The 16,931-nt window shown below is 34.4% G+C and overlaps 1 protein-coding gene and 3 long non-coding RNA genes across 4 annotated transcripts; 1 reads left to right on the top strand and 3 right to left on the bottom strand.

The window, feature by feature from the left end:
• Window positions 1-4,036: 4,036 nt before the first annotated feature.
• On the bottom strand, window positions 4,037-5,404 carry LOC146922305 (uncharacterized). The gene is made up of 4 exons (XR_015010843.1): window positions 5,276-5,404; window positions 5,056-5,164; window positions 4,824-4,922; window positions 4,037-4,493 (listed from the first exon to the last, which is right to left on the bottom strand). It is a non-coding gene; the product is annotated as an uncharacterized LOC146922305 (long non-coding RNA).
• A 1,770-nt stretch (window positions 5,405-7,174) lies between these two features.
• On the bottom strand, window positions 7,175-7,892 carry LOC146922306 (uncharacterized). The gene is made up of 2 exons (XR_015012412.1): window positions 7,737-7,892; window positions 7,175-7,630 (listed from the first exon to the last, which is right to left on the bottom strand). It is a non-coding gene; the product is annotated as an uncharacterized LOC146922306 (long non-coding RNA).
• Window positions 7,893-9,467: 1,575 nt separating this feature from the next.
• LOC146922307 (uncharacterized) lies at window positions 9,468-11,741 on the top strand. The gene is made up of 2 exons (XR_015012413.1): window positions 9,468-10,421; window positions 10,546-11,741. It is a non-coding gene; the product is annotated as an uncharacterized LOC146922307 (long non-coding RNA).
• Window positions 11,742-14,513: 2,772 nt separating this feature from the next.
• LOC146922308 (protein PIN-LIKES 2-like) lies at window positions 14,514-16,396 on the bottom strand. Its single transcript, XM_085715300.1, has 2 exons — window positions 16,260-16,396; window positions 14,514-16,069 (listed from the first exon to the last, which is right to left on the bottom strand). Exon 2 carries the CDS (start codon window positions 16,042-16,044, stop codon window positions 14,683-14,685), a length of 1,362 nt encoding a protein of 453 aa, XP_085571426.1. The 5' UTR covers window positions 16,045-16,069; window positions 16,260-16,396; the 3' UTR covers window positions 14,514-14,682.
• Between the last annotated feature and the right edge of the window lie 535 nt (window positions 16,397-16,931).

Consider the following 16,931-nt stretch of genomic DNA (forward strand, 5'->3'; position numbering starts at 1 on the left):
CAAAATCGCAACTATTTGAAACATAGGGGGCCAAAAGTGCATTTAAGCCAATTGATTATATTGAATTAACCACAAGTTCTTTTTAGCATAATCTCAAGTACAATATTAAATTAACCACCGGTTCTTTTTAACATTGAGTGCGAAAAAAATCCAGAAAAAGTTTGAAGTACGATATTTTGAAAATAGTCGTTATAACAATAACGATAGCGAGTAGCAACCCTAGGCATGATTAAGGGAGCCTGCATTGTCAGTCCTTTTCATCGGCTTTAAGGCAGCGCGATGATATGGGTTTTCAAGGTGAGCGAAATACACAGGGAAATGAATTCATAAATTGTGGTGAGATCGAGATGTCAGAATGCACGACAACCAATTCTATGAAGATAAGATAGATATGATTCGAATAGGTCGACAAGAACCAGGACAAAATCGACATGGTAAGGAATGATGGTTACAATAAACAGAGGGGCGACAATTACAAACAACATGGAGTGTATCACACAATTAGGGACAAATCATTAAGTACTAAAGTGTAAGTTGAGTATCGTATCCAAGAAGATTGTCGTTTTAACTTGGCAATTCACGTTACTTATTTAGAACAAAAAATAAATAAATAAAACAATAAAATAAAAGTAAATGGGGGGAGTTTGTGCAATTTAATTTGTATGCTCAGAGCGAGAGTTTAGAAGTAACTTGTTTTTGATTGCAGAATGTTAGCGGCGGTGAGGATTCTTCGAATCCCCTCTATTTTATTTGTTAAAATTACGTATCAGTCAAGTCATTCAAGGATTGGTTAAATGATTCCCATTTAAGTGATGAGTTCATGTCGTTTTATTCCCCTCCAGCTGTCGAATTACAACCATTACACCATAGTTTCTACGCGCGTCAATGCTTAGGGTCGTCAATCCTATAGGGGATGCACCTTCCTACGTAGATTTTATGTGGGGTTCTTACTCTCTCATAAGTAATTGAAGCATGTATTTAAATTAGAGGTCCTAAATTCTTAATGGTCCTAAAGGTCCCCTCATCTATGAATCTTAGAAGTACATCAACATAATATCCCTCTCGGTAGTTCTACAAACGGGCAATCCATATCCCGTCTACCTTACGAATGATGTGAGAAGAGTAAAATTATTATATTAGTTCCTCGATTCATTTACTGTTGTTATTACACTTTCCCTAATTCGGGTGGTTAACATCGTTAACTTAGTTACTTCATGATTCAGGTAGATTTTCACTAAACATTAGGTACATCACTTCCTTAATTACTGTTATCTTAGGGTCGCCTCACTTCGGGTGAAATCATTAAGAATCTGCATAATAAAATTAAACAGGACTCGTAAAATAACAGAATAAAAAGACTTAAATTAAATAGATCGAACAAATAAAATAGATGTGAGCTTTGTTAGAGTTTGTGAAAACATGTGTGAGCGTAAAATCTCTATCGAGGAGCATGATCTTATCCTCCAATGTGTTTCGATGGGATGACTAGTTGTCACGTTCCATATAAGGAAAAACTACTTTATGTGTTTTGTGAGGATGTTCATGAGTAGTGGTGTAAGCGGTTCAGACAAAACTAATGAAACCGAAAATCCAAACTGAACCAAACCGAAAAGGTATTCGATCTTATTTAGCTCGAATTAAAACTGAATCAAACCAACCTAAACTGATCTAGTTCGATTTGGTTCTCGGTTATTAATTTTGAGATCCAAAGTACCAATAAACTAAGTCGTGCTGACCCCACTCCTTTACTAAAATTATCCATGTTCTCTCTCTCTCTCTCTCTCTCTCTCTCTCTCTCTCTCTCTCTCTCTCTCTCTCTCTCTCTCTCTCTCTCTCTCTCTCACACACACACACACACACACAACGCCCAAAATTAAAGTGCAACATAAAATACTCCTTAATCCATTCATTTTCTCCCATCATTATCTCATCTCATCACCCAAACTTTATTTCATTTTTACTAAAAAAGAAACTTTAGCCGCCAATAATACCTAACCCATCGTTCCTCATTGCCGCTGAGATCGTTCTTTACTTGGTTAATTTTTTATGTTAGTTATATGTTGTTGTTTGAAAATAGAGAACATGGAAAACAAAATATAGAATACAAAATTCCATGAAATATTTGAGTATGCTGTATGCAAGAAATACAAATTTGTGAGAATATACGTTTTTTTTAATTGTATTTTCAAACAAACCGATCAACCGAACTGATCCAAACCAAAACAAATCGGCTAGTTTGGTTCGGTTCCTTTTTTAAAACAGTAAAAACCGAATCAAACCAAACCGATGAAGATCTCATTGGTTCAGACATTTTTTTAACTAAAAATCGATCCAAACAGAACTGTTACACCCCCATTCATAAGAACCTTGCATAATTGTATTACCCCAATTTTTAATAAAGAATGTGCATTTTTTTAAAACAACTCATGGGTTTTGCACTAAAGGATTTACAACCATCTTTAATATAATATCAAAGTAAATAATTTTATTTCGAAAGCGTTTTCGAAAACATCAAATCGAATCAAATACAACATTTTATAAATCGTTTTTATACAATGAGTTTTTCAATCAAATCACACACTTCATAAAACAAAAAATAATGTATGAGTATATTCATTCCTCATTGCAATATCATCTACAACAATACAAATTATAAAGTACATAAAATAAGCATATAAGACACTACAACCAAATCTAAGCTGTTCTTGAACCCTAAATTGAGATGACAAGGTACGAGAGCCACCGATGACATCGATCTTTACTACCTCCGATACGCTAGCAAGGTCACCTCCACACCACGTGTTCATTGTCATTGCGAATTCCACATCTAAGGCTCTACGAATGTCTGGTGCACCCACACACAGCTTTTCACAAGGTAAAACATATGACCAAGATTTAAAAACAACATACATATAGAAACACAACATGCAAGCATTATAGTGGAAGAAGTAGGGTTTTAGGAACCCAAAACCCCAACTTGGATAACTGTCTCCCTGAATAGTTGTATACAAATCATGATATGATTCATATCAAACTATCCGATAGGATCAACGTCGCTGCTCGAGTGTATCACTGAGGCATGGCCATTATGTAGTACGTTCAAGATCTAGTGACTTGAGGTAACCATGCCCACCCGTTGATAGATTGAGCCTTGACCTATTATAAAGTAGATTGTTTTAAAGAACCTGAAGACTGGAATTTGTAAACAGCAATACAGACGGCAAACCCCAGTTATAGTTCCCGTTTTATATAAAGAGATTAAAGCACATCTTAATTTTAGAGACTATTAATTTATGACATGGCTAATAAGCTTAATATTTACTTTACGTGAGAATTAGAGACTATAAATTTATGATAAGTTATAATGGAATTAATTAAGTTATAAGCAATGTTCGATGTATTATATTATGTAAGCTATGTTAAGGGAGGTTCAACTCCCTTAATATTTTACTTTGCGTGATGTTATTTATATTTATAGGTGTAAGTGCAAAGTAAAACAAATGAGGTTATGTTATATTTATATATAGGTGTGAGTACTGCATAAAAATTTGATGATATTTAGATTTGAATCTAAACAACGTATGAATATTGAATTGATTAATTCAAATGAAGATTGAATCGATTTGGATGAACTACATGAAGATTGAATCGATTCAGTAATCCTTTAGTGCAAGGACTAACTAATCAATTCAAAATAGAACAAGAACCCCCTGTTTTCTGCAAATCGATTCATACCATCAATTATGACTTTTAATCGATTAAAAATAGAACTAGAACTCCTTATGAATATTTGAGTCGATTCAAATGTGTAAAACGGTTTTTAAAAGAGTTGAAAACCACAAGACACCTACAAATTAATCAATGAGTATTTTATGCATCCAAAGAGTCTTAGTGGAAGGTGAGGTGTTCTAATTTTAGAGGGACAAAATACACATGATCTAAAACTATCCTTAGAGTTGGGACATCACTCAAAATCGAAGATAAAACAACTATAGTTGTGATTATTAAAATTAATAGAAACATGACTTTAAACTATCTTATGGGAGGTCTTAATTAATTAGAAACATGGTTTCTTTTCGTTACAAATATTTTATGTAAGCAACTTTTTTTTTTTTTTTTGAAAAATTTATGTAAGCAACTTAGAGGTCATAGCGGTCGTGACAAGGGCAACATCAAAGGTTCCGGCCAAGGAGAATCCATTGGAGGCAGCGACTCTTTTGTGCGGCACGGGAGGTTGAGCATGAGGGAAAGAGATCAACGGATGAGGGGCCGGGAAGGTGACACCAATGATAGAGTAGTGGGCGGAGGAGACAACAGATGGAACGACTACCGAAGTAGTTACCATAGAAGTCTTGGGAGACGCCGCCAGAGTCTGAGGATGGAGAGAACAAGCATTGTTACCAAGAGCATCAGAATTGGAATGCAAGTTTGGCCGCTTTTGGGGGAAACTGATTTACTTCAACACCACGAACACCATCATGATTAAGAAAGAGCTGTAAAAAAATTCTAACTTCAAAAATCAAGACAACTTGCATTACTAGAAGCTGCAACATGTATGTCTTCAAACATTTACATTAGAAAATTCTGATGATAAATCAAAGATTAGTTTTGAGAATTTGTGAACCATCTAAAGTATTGTTTGTTACTAGAAATCATCTTCCTCCAATTTTTAACCAAAAGAAAAGCATCTAAAATTTCACTTTTTTTTTGTACAACATATAATATTTCATTTTAACCCATAGAAAACTGAAGTTCAAATAATTTAGCAAAATCAATGACATTTTATTACATAATAATTAAATATGATATTGGGTCTAATTTACCTTTAATTGCTCCAATAGATCTATTTAGATCTGAAAAACAAGGATTCTAACAATCGACCGAACCACTTCAGGGATTTTTGTTACCATGAACATTATCACCTGTAAACAAATAACCATGCAAAAAGATAAAACACACAATCATAATACAACACAGTCCTATACACACATGGTGTGCGTTTGTTTGATTACATGAAATAAAATTAAAATAAATTTATGGTAGAAACTTTAGAACCTGATTAATCAAGGAAATTACACTCGTTGAAATAAAAATATTCCATCTCGACCATAGGATCAAATCATCAACAGTTACAGTGTTGAAGCTGCATGGTTTACGTTGTTCCCTAACAATGGAAATTGCAAATCAAGATTAGAAGAAATTAAAAGAATACAAACAAATAACGTTGATATATTTAACAAATGAATGATAAAGGAAGTGGGTTGCAGGGATATACATGAAGTTAAACCAAGGTCACGGATGCCGTTTTCTATGTTGAATTTGCAGAACCAGATCAAGTATGGTTGAGATCTGAAGGAATGTAAATTTTTGTGGAAGGTAAAGGAGCAGATCTTGTTGTCTAAACAACATAGATGGTTGAATTGGGGTTCTAGGGTTTCAAAATTGGTCCTTGCGATGATGATATATATAGAAAAGTTGTACGAAGTGACGCGGAATCATCAGGGCCGGCCCAACATGTTAAAAGGCCTAAAACAAATTTTATAATGAGACATTTTGAAATTAAAAAAAAATGCAATGCTTATTAAAAGCATAATAAATCAAGTTTTGTTGAATCTAAAATTTGAATTTAGGACCAAAATGATTTGAGGCCTTGAAATTGGTCAGCTAAGCTAGATAAATATTGATTATTAGTATGTCATATTATATATTTATAGCTAAATTGATTTATGTTGAGGCCAATTTTAACCCAAAATCTTGAGACTTAAAACTCTTGCTTGAGAGTGGCTTAACCCTAGGACCGACCTTGGGAATTTTTTGATTATGGTTTTATCCCTTTCCTTAATTTATGGTTTTATCATTTTTTTTTTAATTTTTCTTTTAATTTTGCAAAATGGAAAAAGGTAACAAAGCGAAATAATTCATTTTAAGAATAATCACTCTTACTCGATGCAAGTTTGAACCTATCTAATTTTATCAACAAAAAAAATCTTTATCTAGTTTTATGGTTGCCAGTGTTCTTCAATTCGGAATGTCTTTTGTGTCTTGGACCGTATCACCATTTCCTAGCTTCAAATTATTTATTGGCAAACACAAAAACTATATTTTTTTTTTTACTTTTTTTCACAATTAATTTTTTTGTTTACTTTTTTCTTTTTTTTACAGAATATATATATTTTTGGATTATGGATATACTTTTTCTTTGGACAAATAAACTCTTACTACCCGTATGACTTATTTAAGATAATAGGAAGTCCTGAACTCACTTTTGTTTTAAATTTTTTTTTTGGTAGATACTTTTGTTTTTAATTTAAGTATGCACAAGAATGCTCTTTTTCCAGAGTTGTTTCCTGATATGATTTCCACATCAACATATTCATAAACAATCCACAAAATAATAACCGTGTCCCATTACACATGCCATATTCTTGGACTATGTTTCACAACACCATTAAAATTCATTCATTTTCTTCGGTTAAAAAAATTGAATCCTATGAGTTTTTTTAATTTTTATCTTTAATATTTTTTAACTAAAGAATGCATGAGTTTTAATTTTTTTAAATTTTTTTTTATCAATGCATGAATGTGAGGTTTTTTTTTTAGACAAAAGTAGAATGTTTTGGTTACTCATCATCAAATTGTAGAAAAACAACATATATGAAAAAAAAAATCTGGAAAAAGGATCCATATACGAAATTCACATCATCAAACTTTCGAAAAAATGGACAAATCTCAATAACCCAAATAGTATGAACCAATGATAAAAGCAACAAATATTATTGATTCCATAATTAATTCCAAAATAAAATAATTTTTTTCGTTTTCTGGGATTTTATGATTACAGTGATCGAGAGAGCTTGAATCAGTGATAAAAGCAACAAAAGTTTGTTTTAACAACTTGATTCCATAATCAATATTCCAAGAATAAATATTTTATCTCATATGATAAGAAATGAAGAAAAGTACCAGAAAAATTAGTTAGATCACTAGAAAAGTACAGTTAAGGAGAGAGAATTCCGACGAGGCATTTTTTTAATTGTGTTTGGTACTTGAGATTTTGGTTTTTAGTCTTTATTACAATTATTTAACACATACTAATTTATGTTCATTTTAAATCACATGTCATTTCATTAGTATGAAAAAAATATATCAAACACACACACTACTACACTAGATATAACAAAATAATAATCTTTGTTGAGTGAGTCATACATCAATGTAATTTTTTTTTAGACCATACAAAATATACAATTAATTTCTTTACAACTATTGTAGTTCCCAATTATAATTTTTTTAGTGAAGTTCAAGTTTTTGATATCTTCTAGCTCCGCAAAAGGTATCTGACCTTGTTAAAAATTAATAAAAAGTAAGAGAAATAGGAATTTATTGGGTGCCAACACAATTACTAAATGACATCTCATGAAATATTCTACCATAAGATATATAACACATTTATTTGCCAGCACAATAATTCATTATCCTCTGTAGGGAGTTTTTGTGTTCTGCTGGGTGTGGTACTCATACTATTATAGACTCTTTTCAAAGCTTTTACATATGTTTAGAAAGCACTTGTAAACATAAAACTTGGACCAATGTTCTGGACAATCAGCATCAGTTTCACATTTAATATATGCTGTAATGAAAAACGATAATAAAAAAATGTTACTAAAACCTGATAAAAGATTTGGTATGAACTACAAATGAAATAAGGAAATTTATAGAAGAATACAAAAGCTTACCACCACCAACTTCCGTTGCAGCAAGAAATATGAAAAGAAATCGAATCATTGCAAAGATATGTTCGAAAATTTTAATCATATTTGTTTACTTTTTGCAAGTACAAAATAAAAAAAATGATTTGATCTTTATATAGTTTATAAAATTCATGCTATCCTAAAATGAGTTGAATAGTTTTCAGCACTTATAAAGTTGTAAAACCCCTTCATAAAATTATAAATAATTATGACATACATATCTTTTAAGTATATAATTGTGTTGTGTATGTCTTTTTAGCACACCGAGTAAGGAGGTCACATAATAAACTTACTAATCATACGATTAATTATTTTTTAATTCATTTTTCATTACTTTTTTTAACCTTTCATCATATTAAATGAAATTTTTTGTTAGAATAATGAAGCAATGAGCCACTAGAGTGAGAACATGTTTATGCACAAGTAAAGTAAAATGTAGAATTATTTTTTTGTTAATAAAATCATTGAATAAAAAATGACGTGTATAAAATGTTGTAATTTTATTAATTATTCTACAAGATCATTACAAATAAATATATAATTAATAGAGCATTGCTATTTGTCCCGATAGGTTTTATCCTCAACTGTTCCCGAAAAGGTTGTTAACCAATTAAATTTCACTCAAGCCGTAAAACTAGGAAAGTCATGACATCATCAAAGAATTATACTCCTTCCGTTTCAAAATATAAGCAAAATTCACTTTTTAGGTTTATTAATTTAATGATGTATGTGGTTCATATGAACCACATACATCATTAAATGAATGAACCTAAAAAAGTGAATTTTGCTTATATTTTGAAACGGAGGGAGTATTTGGCAAATATACCGGTCGTGAAATGCTCGCGTGATGTTATTTCGTGATAACTAGCAATTTCCTAATTAATATTATGTTTTGGTGTCCAGAACCCGAGCCTAGGGTTTGGCCCTTGAAAATGGGTTGCTGCGTAGTTTAGGGTGTGTGTGTAGAAATTTGATCATCTACATCAAGATTCAAACCACTTTTTTTTTTTATAGAATATGCTATAGGGGTTTTGTTCTTCTTATTAGGACCTTCCTATTCATTTCCTTGGCCAAAATTCATAAGAGGTGAAAGTCCTAAGGTATATTCTGCCATGTAGGACAATGATTGGGAGTGACTTGACTTTTCTAGACAGGAAGTCACCTAGGGAGGGAGACTGGATGACCTATCTAATTGGTACTCCCTCCGTCCCATAATACTTGACACAGTCGATCCTATTACGCATGCCAATGTATAATTTTGAGCTTAAATATATTGAATAATATATTAAAAAAAATTATGAAAATTTGATACTTTGAAAATACTCATCAAGATAAATCTAACGACATATATTATTTATCTTTGTATATTAGTAGAAAAATATGATCAAACTAAGTTAGGTCAAAATCACACATTTTCAAATGAGTCATTTATTGCGGGACGGAGGGAGTATGTAGGTCCCATAAGCGGAGCGGGATTCGCACCCGTGAGGTTTTCAATGGAGGGTGTCCAGTGTTAATCTCTGTCGTTTCTTTTCTTTTCAATTATTAAATATGCAATTAGTAAACAAAGATGAGTGGACTAGATTCCGCTGGACGATGCAGTCACGGGAGACGATCTCCTCTCCCCATAAGCTTAGCTAGTATGTGTACATGTCCTACGTGTCCTTCGATGGGGTACCGAGGTATAAGTATTGTACACCACCCCTGAGCATCAATGATGATAAGGATACTGTATTATAATGGTTATGAGTCCTCGCCAATTGAATCCTCTAAAAAAAATGGGAGGTACCAACCTTCATGTATCGTACAATTCCACTGAGTGTCGAGACCGATAGATCGAATTCGCACTAAGAGTTTTGGTACCGACTATTTGTGTTAAAATGTATGGTTGTCTTGTTGTATTTTAATAGGGATAATAACCTGACAGAGTATTCTTATGCTCCTATGTATGCCTCCATACCTTACGTATGATAGAAATCAAGACAACATAACTCTATTTTGTGTTTGTAGATTGAATCTACCCCATTTTATCTCCACTGTCATTATTGATTGATCTAGACTCCTTGGTTCTCAACAGGTTGGTAGATTTTCTAACTGTGTTGCTTTTTTGCTACTTTGTGCCTTGAGTTTAAAGCCATTTAGGCTTGCTTTAGGATTGTGGGTGGTGGTGGTGTCGTGACCACCTTTGTTGATTGTAGTTTCCACCCATAGGTTGTTGTTTTTCATGAGTAATAAGTGTAAGTTAGCGAATCTTGTTAGGTTTTTTCTATGTTATGCTCCTTTGTTGGTGTTAGATGGTGGTTTATGACTTAGAATTGGGTGTCTTTGAAAAAAAAACAAGTTTTTCAACATCTTCAGCAACTTTGTTTGGGGGTATAAGGAAAAGTACTTTGTTATAAAGCCGAAGAACAGGAGGGATCATAACAATATTTTGCGAACGAGGAGTCGCGTTCAATTCAACGAGATGATTTTTGAGGAGGAGGTCCCTCAGTTCCCATTTTACTGTTCAAATGACCATTTTTGTAACATGACCAAAAGATAAGCTCTGGGCTTATGTGTGTGGACTGTCTCCATATACGTTTGGTGACAGTAAGAAAGAGATGCTTTTTGACTCCAATGGAAATCCTTGTATAGGGAGCCACGTCTCATCAACACCTTTAGATTAGTTAGGTATGTGACCTCCTTAGAGGCAGGGAACCTCTTAGTTATACTTTTTTTATTATATTTTACCTTTGCTTGTTATATTATTGTTTGTTACTTCGTCACTAACTTTGCTTTGTTCTTTCTTTTCTAGCAGATGTTATGCCGAACATGCAGGAGAAATTTACGAAGCGTGCAACGAAGGGAGATAACAAACCCCCAACTTCTAACAAGAAGAATCCCCATAGTCTCACCGACATGATTACAGGCTCGACTTTTGGGGGGATTTCCCTAGTAATGGAGGCCATTTCTTTGACCCAAGTTGCTTCCTCCCGTCGCCAACCCTTTGATGTGGAGGAGCCTCTGCAATGGGCCCGAGTGGAATAGGTGGTTCGAGGGAAAATGACTTTCTTCGAAGAAGAAGTCCTCAAAACCATCGATGGTCAAAAGTTAACAATTCCAAACATCTGGTCGAGCCCTGAAGTGTTCAATAATAACCTCACTTTGATGTTGAGTAGTTATGATGGTTATATCGTCAGTCAACCTCGTCGAGTTGGGAGGAGCCGAGCAGTGACGTAAGGGTTGATTGGGGCCATGAAGGCTCTTAGTACTTTTGTGGCATTAGTGGTGAGGAAATTGAATATAAGTCCAAGGCGGAGGGATTCTTTGATGAGAAGTGAGCTTTGAAGGCCAAGCTGACTAAGGTAGGTACCAGATTCAGGGAGTCTGGATCAAGAACTTTGTCAATAAAGATAAAGAAATCAAGACTCTAATCGAGCATAATGAGGCCTCATCCAAGCAGGTGGAAGACTTAGTTGTTGCACGCAGGTCTGTGGAGGATTTGACGAATAAGATAGCTAAACTCGAGCTGGAGATGGAAGATGTTTCCTCTACGCTAAAGTAAGCCATTGAGTACAAGGATCCTTGGGGAGAGAAAGTGCCCGAAGAGGTTGTTGGTTTAAAGCATGCATAGCTGATCGTGTAGCTTGTTGGCTGCCACCCCTCATGGTTTCAACAATGTTGTGGCTCATTTGCAGGTACTGAATCCAGGAGTCGAGCTGAATACTAAGGGGATGCATTTTTTTGAGAAAGATGGCGAGGTCTTTACTCTTTATGGTTTTGTTGATGATGAAGTTGAACAAGAAGAAGGCCAAGTTTAATAAATAACCTTGTAATTTTCTTTTCTTTTTATATGCATCATCCTCGTTGTGTCTTGCATGTTTATAATGCCTATGTTTGTTTAAATGTTCGTAATTTTCAACAAATATTTCGTTTGTTGCATTGAACAAGATCATCGACTTGGTCGAAGATTTAAGTATTTTGAATCTTAATTAGATAAGATTTCTATGATGTCATTCCTCCCATGAAGTCATTTTTTTAGGTAGTGAAGTGAAGACTTTGTGTTTTATTTAACGCATGGATGTGTGATCATTCTAAACTTACATTGAGCATATGTTAGAAGCCTTCATGTCTAACAATAAAGTATTCCTAGCATGTGTTTGAAGTTGTGTATCCGAACAGTAACAGTGGAGGAACAAAACATAGTTTAGTTCTTCTTCCTTGCCTGTGAGTTGGGATTCTTCCTTGCTTGCTTGGAGGTGATGTAGCAGTTGGAGGTGATGTAGCAGTTGGCAGCAGACATACCGAGGGTCAAGTAATTATGTCGAGTAGATTTTCCTTGTCCTTTAAAGTTTAGGTTTTGGATGTATAGACTAGCATAAAAATCTATTTTCGTTGTAGTTGCTCGTTTAAATAAAAGTTGATTAGTGTTGGACTAGCCTTATTAATTTTGTTCAACAAGTGTTTGGTATTGGAATTAGTGCATTTCAATATATGACTAGAATGATCGATAATGTATGTATAAGGCATGGTGATACTTATAAATATAGAAATGTGATTTAGAATTTGGAAATGCTCGAGGAGTGACAATGAGAACTTACATGGAATTAGTTATTCAACTATATTACCTCTTGAGTTTCTCGGTGTTCCATGTTTGAGGGATTGGTCCATTTGTAAGATCTTCGAGGTCGCAGGCTCATGTCCCTGTTTTATGAAAGACATGATATGGTTGTTCCCAGTTGGCAACAAACTTGCCTTTCTATGAGTCCTTATGGTTCCATCTGAGGACGAGGTCACCTACTTTGAATTCTCATTTTACCACTTTTTTGCTGTGACGAGCAACGATTTTTGTTTGATGGACGCTTCCTTTAGGGCTGCTTCACCTTTGATTTCCTCGACGGTTTCTAGTTCCTCCCTTATATTTTCATTGTTTATTTGGAAATCAGTTGATGTCGTCACTTGCTTACTGAGTTCGTCACGTTCGATGGGGATGACATATTTTGTTCCATAAGTAAGACGGAATGAGGATTCTCTGGCGGTCGAATGAGGAGTGATGTGATAAGTCCATAACACTGTGTGTAGCTCCTCGACCTTGTTTCCCTTGTGTTGTTTAATCGTCGTCGTAATATACAGAGAATGACGTGATTAACATATTCAGCTTACCCATTTGTATGGGGGATGTTCGATAGAAGTGAAGTGGGGCTTGATATTCCAATTCCTTAGGTATTCTCTGAATTTTTTTTATCAATGAGTTGAGTCCCATTATCAATGACTATAATTTTTGGTACTCCAAATCTTGCAAGGATGTTTCTCTTGAAGAAATAGAGAACGTTATTAACGATGATTTCAGTGAGGGCTTCTGTCTCAATCCATTTAGTCGAGTAGTCGAAGGTTACTACCAGGTATTTTACACATCCTACTACTTTGGGGAAGGGTCCTAGTAGGTCAATTCCCCACCATGTGAAAGGCCATGGTGAAGAGAGTGTTGTAGTAAAAAACCCTACTTATTCCCTGCATGTCCCCATGCCTTTTTCCTTTGTGCATTACAAGTGTCCCTCAGGGACACCTGCCCAAGTGAAGGTTTCATAGTCAAAAACTCTACTTATTCCCTATAAATACTAATGCACAACATTGAGTCACATACCTCATTATTTACCCTATTATTTGTCTCACTCTCCTTAAATCCTCACCGACTTGAGCTTCGAAGCATGTGCAAAAGGACTCACAGAGGACCGCGGTAGATGAACAAAGATCTCATCCCTCTACACAACATATCTCATCCCTCAAGTCAACCATCTTAGGTCCAGAAGGATCGGGTTATATCACCAAATATAAATTTATATTCGGTTAAAAAGTACAAGGTTCTTGTCTCTAAATTGATCTTTATGGTGAACAATTATTTGCGATCTCTAAATCAGTCACTAAATGATAAATTTGTATATTATAACATGAAGATATTTCATTATATTTTTTATATAAATTTTTAATGTGCTGCTTCTTGATCATCAAATGAGAGTCTAGTTGATACAACTATCTGAACCATGAGGTTCCCTACCCTTACACTAAAGGTGGAGATTAGGCTTGTTTGTAGCTAGGTTTATGAAGAAAACTAAACCAAACCAAACTGAACCATGCTTATAGTCTGGGAAAACCAAACCGAACTGTTTGTAGTTCAGGTTGAACCGCAGTGAATTATGGTTTTGGGTGAATCAATTCGTTGTCTTTGAACTGAACCAAACTGAATTTAAAACAATTTCTTTAAGCAAATTGTAGTTTCTCATTTGTTGCAAACCGAACTGTATTTCATGTTATAATGTACTAAAAAAGGAGGAGAAAACTGTTCAGATCGAGATCCAAATTAAAAGATGCAGAGATTAACTTAATGAGAAATTGACAATAAATTACTATGGTCATATTAGCCAGCCTCTTACAAATTACAACAGCAGGGGGAACATGATTTAATGGAAAGTTGCTCGGATTCGAGTATACACATTCGTATTGGTACAGTACAGTATGGACCTTAAAAATAATGGAGTATAACAAAAATCTGTAAACTAGAGTGCATGTACAACATTATATAACACATATAAGATAACTGTTTGTGGTTTGGTTCTTAACTGTTCGGTTCGCAAACTCATGCAATGGTTTGGTTATTTTTGGTTTGGTACCATTCGGCGGTTCAGTTCACATTTTCTGTTTTTGCCAGTCCTAGGAGAAACTACACCAGGTTCCATCTGAAGACTGAAAATTTTAAAAGATAAATATGTTTGAGCACATACACCATGAACAACGTTATTTGCAACCTTTATCAACACCAAACCAATAAATTTCACAATTTTATAATCTTACCTCCAACACAAAACTAAGGCGATGAAACAATGGCTACAACAATATTCTAACATACTACCTCATAATCAATGTCAAGGTAGTAAAGCATATGTAGAAAGCAACTTCAGATATATTCAATTATTCTGAAGTAGATTACAATGTAGAATGAAAGAGAGAAAAGGGCAAACACATGTTGCCAAAAGAGAAGTGCTGAAGCTTCACTAACTGCATAACCCCTCAAGCTTGCAATAGCTCCAAGTAATATAGCACTAGGTGATGTGTACTGTAACAAAAGCACAAATCTAAACATAGCATCATTTTCGACCAAGAAATTTAGCTTATTCGACAAAGCAACAATCCCAATACCAAGAACAGGTAGCACCAAGAGTCTTGCCACAACAATACCAATTGTAGTTCTAAGTCCAAGTCTAGACTCATTTGGTCCTTCAGCAAGCATACCCCCTAATATAAGCATCACAGAAGGCACCATTGCTCCACCTAAAATCTCCAAACTATCTGTAATGAACGAAAATGGAGCATCATATCCAAAGAACAAAGCTTTCAATTGAGGTACTGTGCCAATTATGATAGCCAACAAAGACGCAATTGTTGGTGGTTGAAGTATATGCTGTAGCGGAGTTTGTTCAGCAACAATTCTAATCCTCCTAACAACTTTAGGCTCCGCTAAACACCTAATAGACCTTGGACTGTTATTACCGTCATCGCGTTCAGCCGTGATTTCAAGATCAGGAATCGCGGACGATGAAATTCCAGAAATACTCTTAAAAACCCTAGCAATAAAAGGTGTCTTAGAATGTTCAGTCTCTTTATCCTCCATCCCAGGCCATTCAGCTTCAACAAGAAGCGGCCTGCTAATATCATTAAGCGCGCGTCGTTGTTCCTCAATCTCAGTCACAGCACCTTCCTCAACAATCTCATAATACTCCATAGGAGGCTCCATCATATGATAAACAAGAGTATAAACAAGAATAACAGCAACCCATTGAGCAAACGAAACATAAGCAACACCTCTCGTGTTACAATGCTTCCCAAACGGATTATCTTTCGTATGACAAACAGATCCAACAACAGCAAGGGGAAGATTGCCAGTATTACCAAATCCTGTCATAATAATAGTAAATCGAGTTAACTGAGGTGGCGGCCGGCATATGACAACCACAACGAACCCGAGCAAACAACCAAGAGATGTACTGACAAGCACATTAACCGGGATAAACCACCAATCCACAAAATTTTCAAGTGTAATACTTTCGCCGAGTTCGGTAAAAATAAGACATGGTAAAAACAGAGCAAAGACAAGTTTACTAAGGAGTTTAAAGGTAGCTTTTGGGATGAATTGCATTGTAGGGTTTGCAAGAAGTAATCCAATGACAGTTAAGCAGAGGAGTTTAAGTAAAGGTACAATAGCAGTGGCCAGATCTGCACCACCTGATCTCAAATTCATATCATACAAACTAGATGACATGTTTTGTTGATTTGATTTAATTCTCCTGTAATAAATCACAGATTCAATTCAATTCAATTCAACACCAATATATATAATATAAAGAATATTCTAATGACAAAACTTAGATTCCAATTTCAATTGCGTAAAGGAACACCATATGAGAAAATAAAATATAACAGAAGCCAATTATGAATGAGAAGAAACAGTGAAGAGGAGAGGAAGGAGGAACTTACGAATGATTTGAGGATTATTGAGGATGAAATGATAAGATTGAAATTAAATTGGTTTGGACAAGTTGGGAAGAAAAAACTAATCAGTGTCAGCCAAGATGCTCAAATCATTACAATTTTGATTAATTAACAATGACGTCAGGATTTTGATAATGAAATGAAATATATCAACCTATAAAGAGCAATGATATTCTAACAACCAAAAATCAACAACTTTTGTGACAACCATCAATTTTCAAAGGAAAAGTAGATAGTGACACGGAAACCAAAGCAATAGAAAGAGAAAGTAAAAAGATAATGTGAGTATGAGAGATAAAGTTGTCACATAGATTGTCACAAAATGGTTGTTAGAATATCATTTCTCACCTATAAAATACTCCCTCCGTCCCGCAACGGACGACCCATTTGAAAATATGCAATTTTGACCTAACTTACTTTGACCGTATTTTTCTTTTAATATACAAAGATAAATAATATCATATAAGATGTCGTTAGATTCGTCTCGATGAGTATTTTCAAAATATCAAATTTTCATAATTTTTTCTAATATATTATTCAAGATATTTAAGCTCAAAGTTATGCATTGACATGCGTAATAAGGTCAACCGTATCAAGTATTATGGGACGGAGGGAGTAGTAACTTGATTTTTTTTTATTTCCCTAAAAAAAAATCAA

This window comes from Medicago sativa, chromosome 5 (genome assembly GCF_051527215.1).
Source record: "Medicago sativa cultivar Bolivia chromosome 5, Bolivia_mono, whole genome shotgun sequence".
NCBI lineage: Eukaryota > Viridiplantae > Streptophyta > Magnoliopsida > Fabales > Fabaceae > Medicago > Medicago sativa.

Coding starts and splice junctions, on each gene's coding strand:
- LOC146922308 (XM_085715300.1), bottom strand. CDS start 16,044: ATGTCATCTAGTTTGTATGATATGAATTTGAGATCAGGTGGTGCAGAT.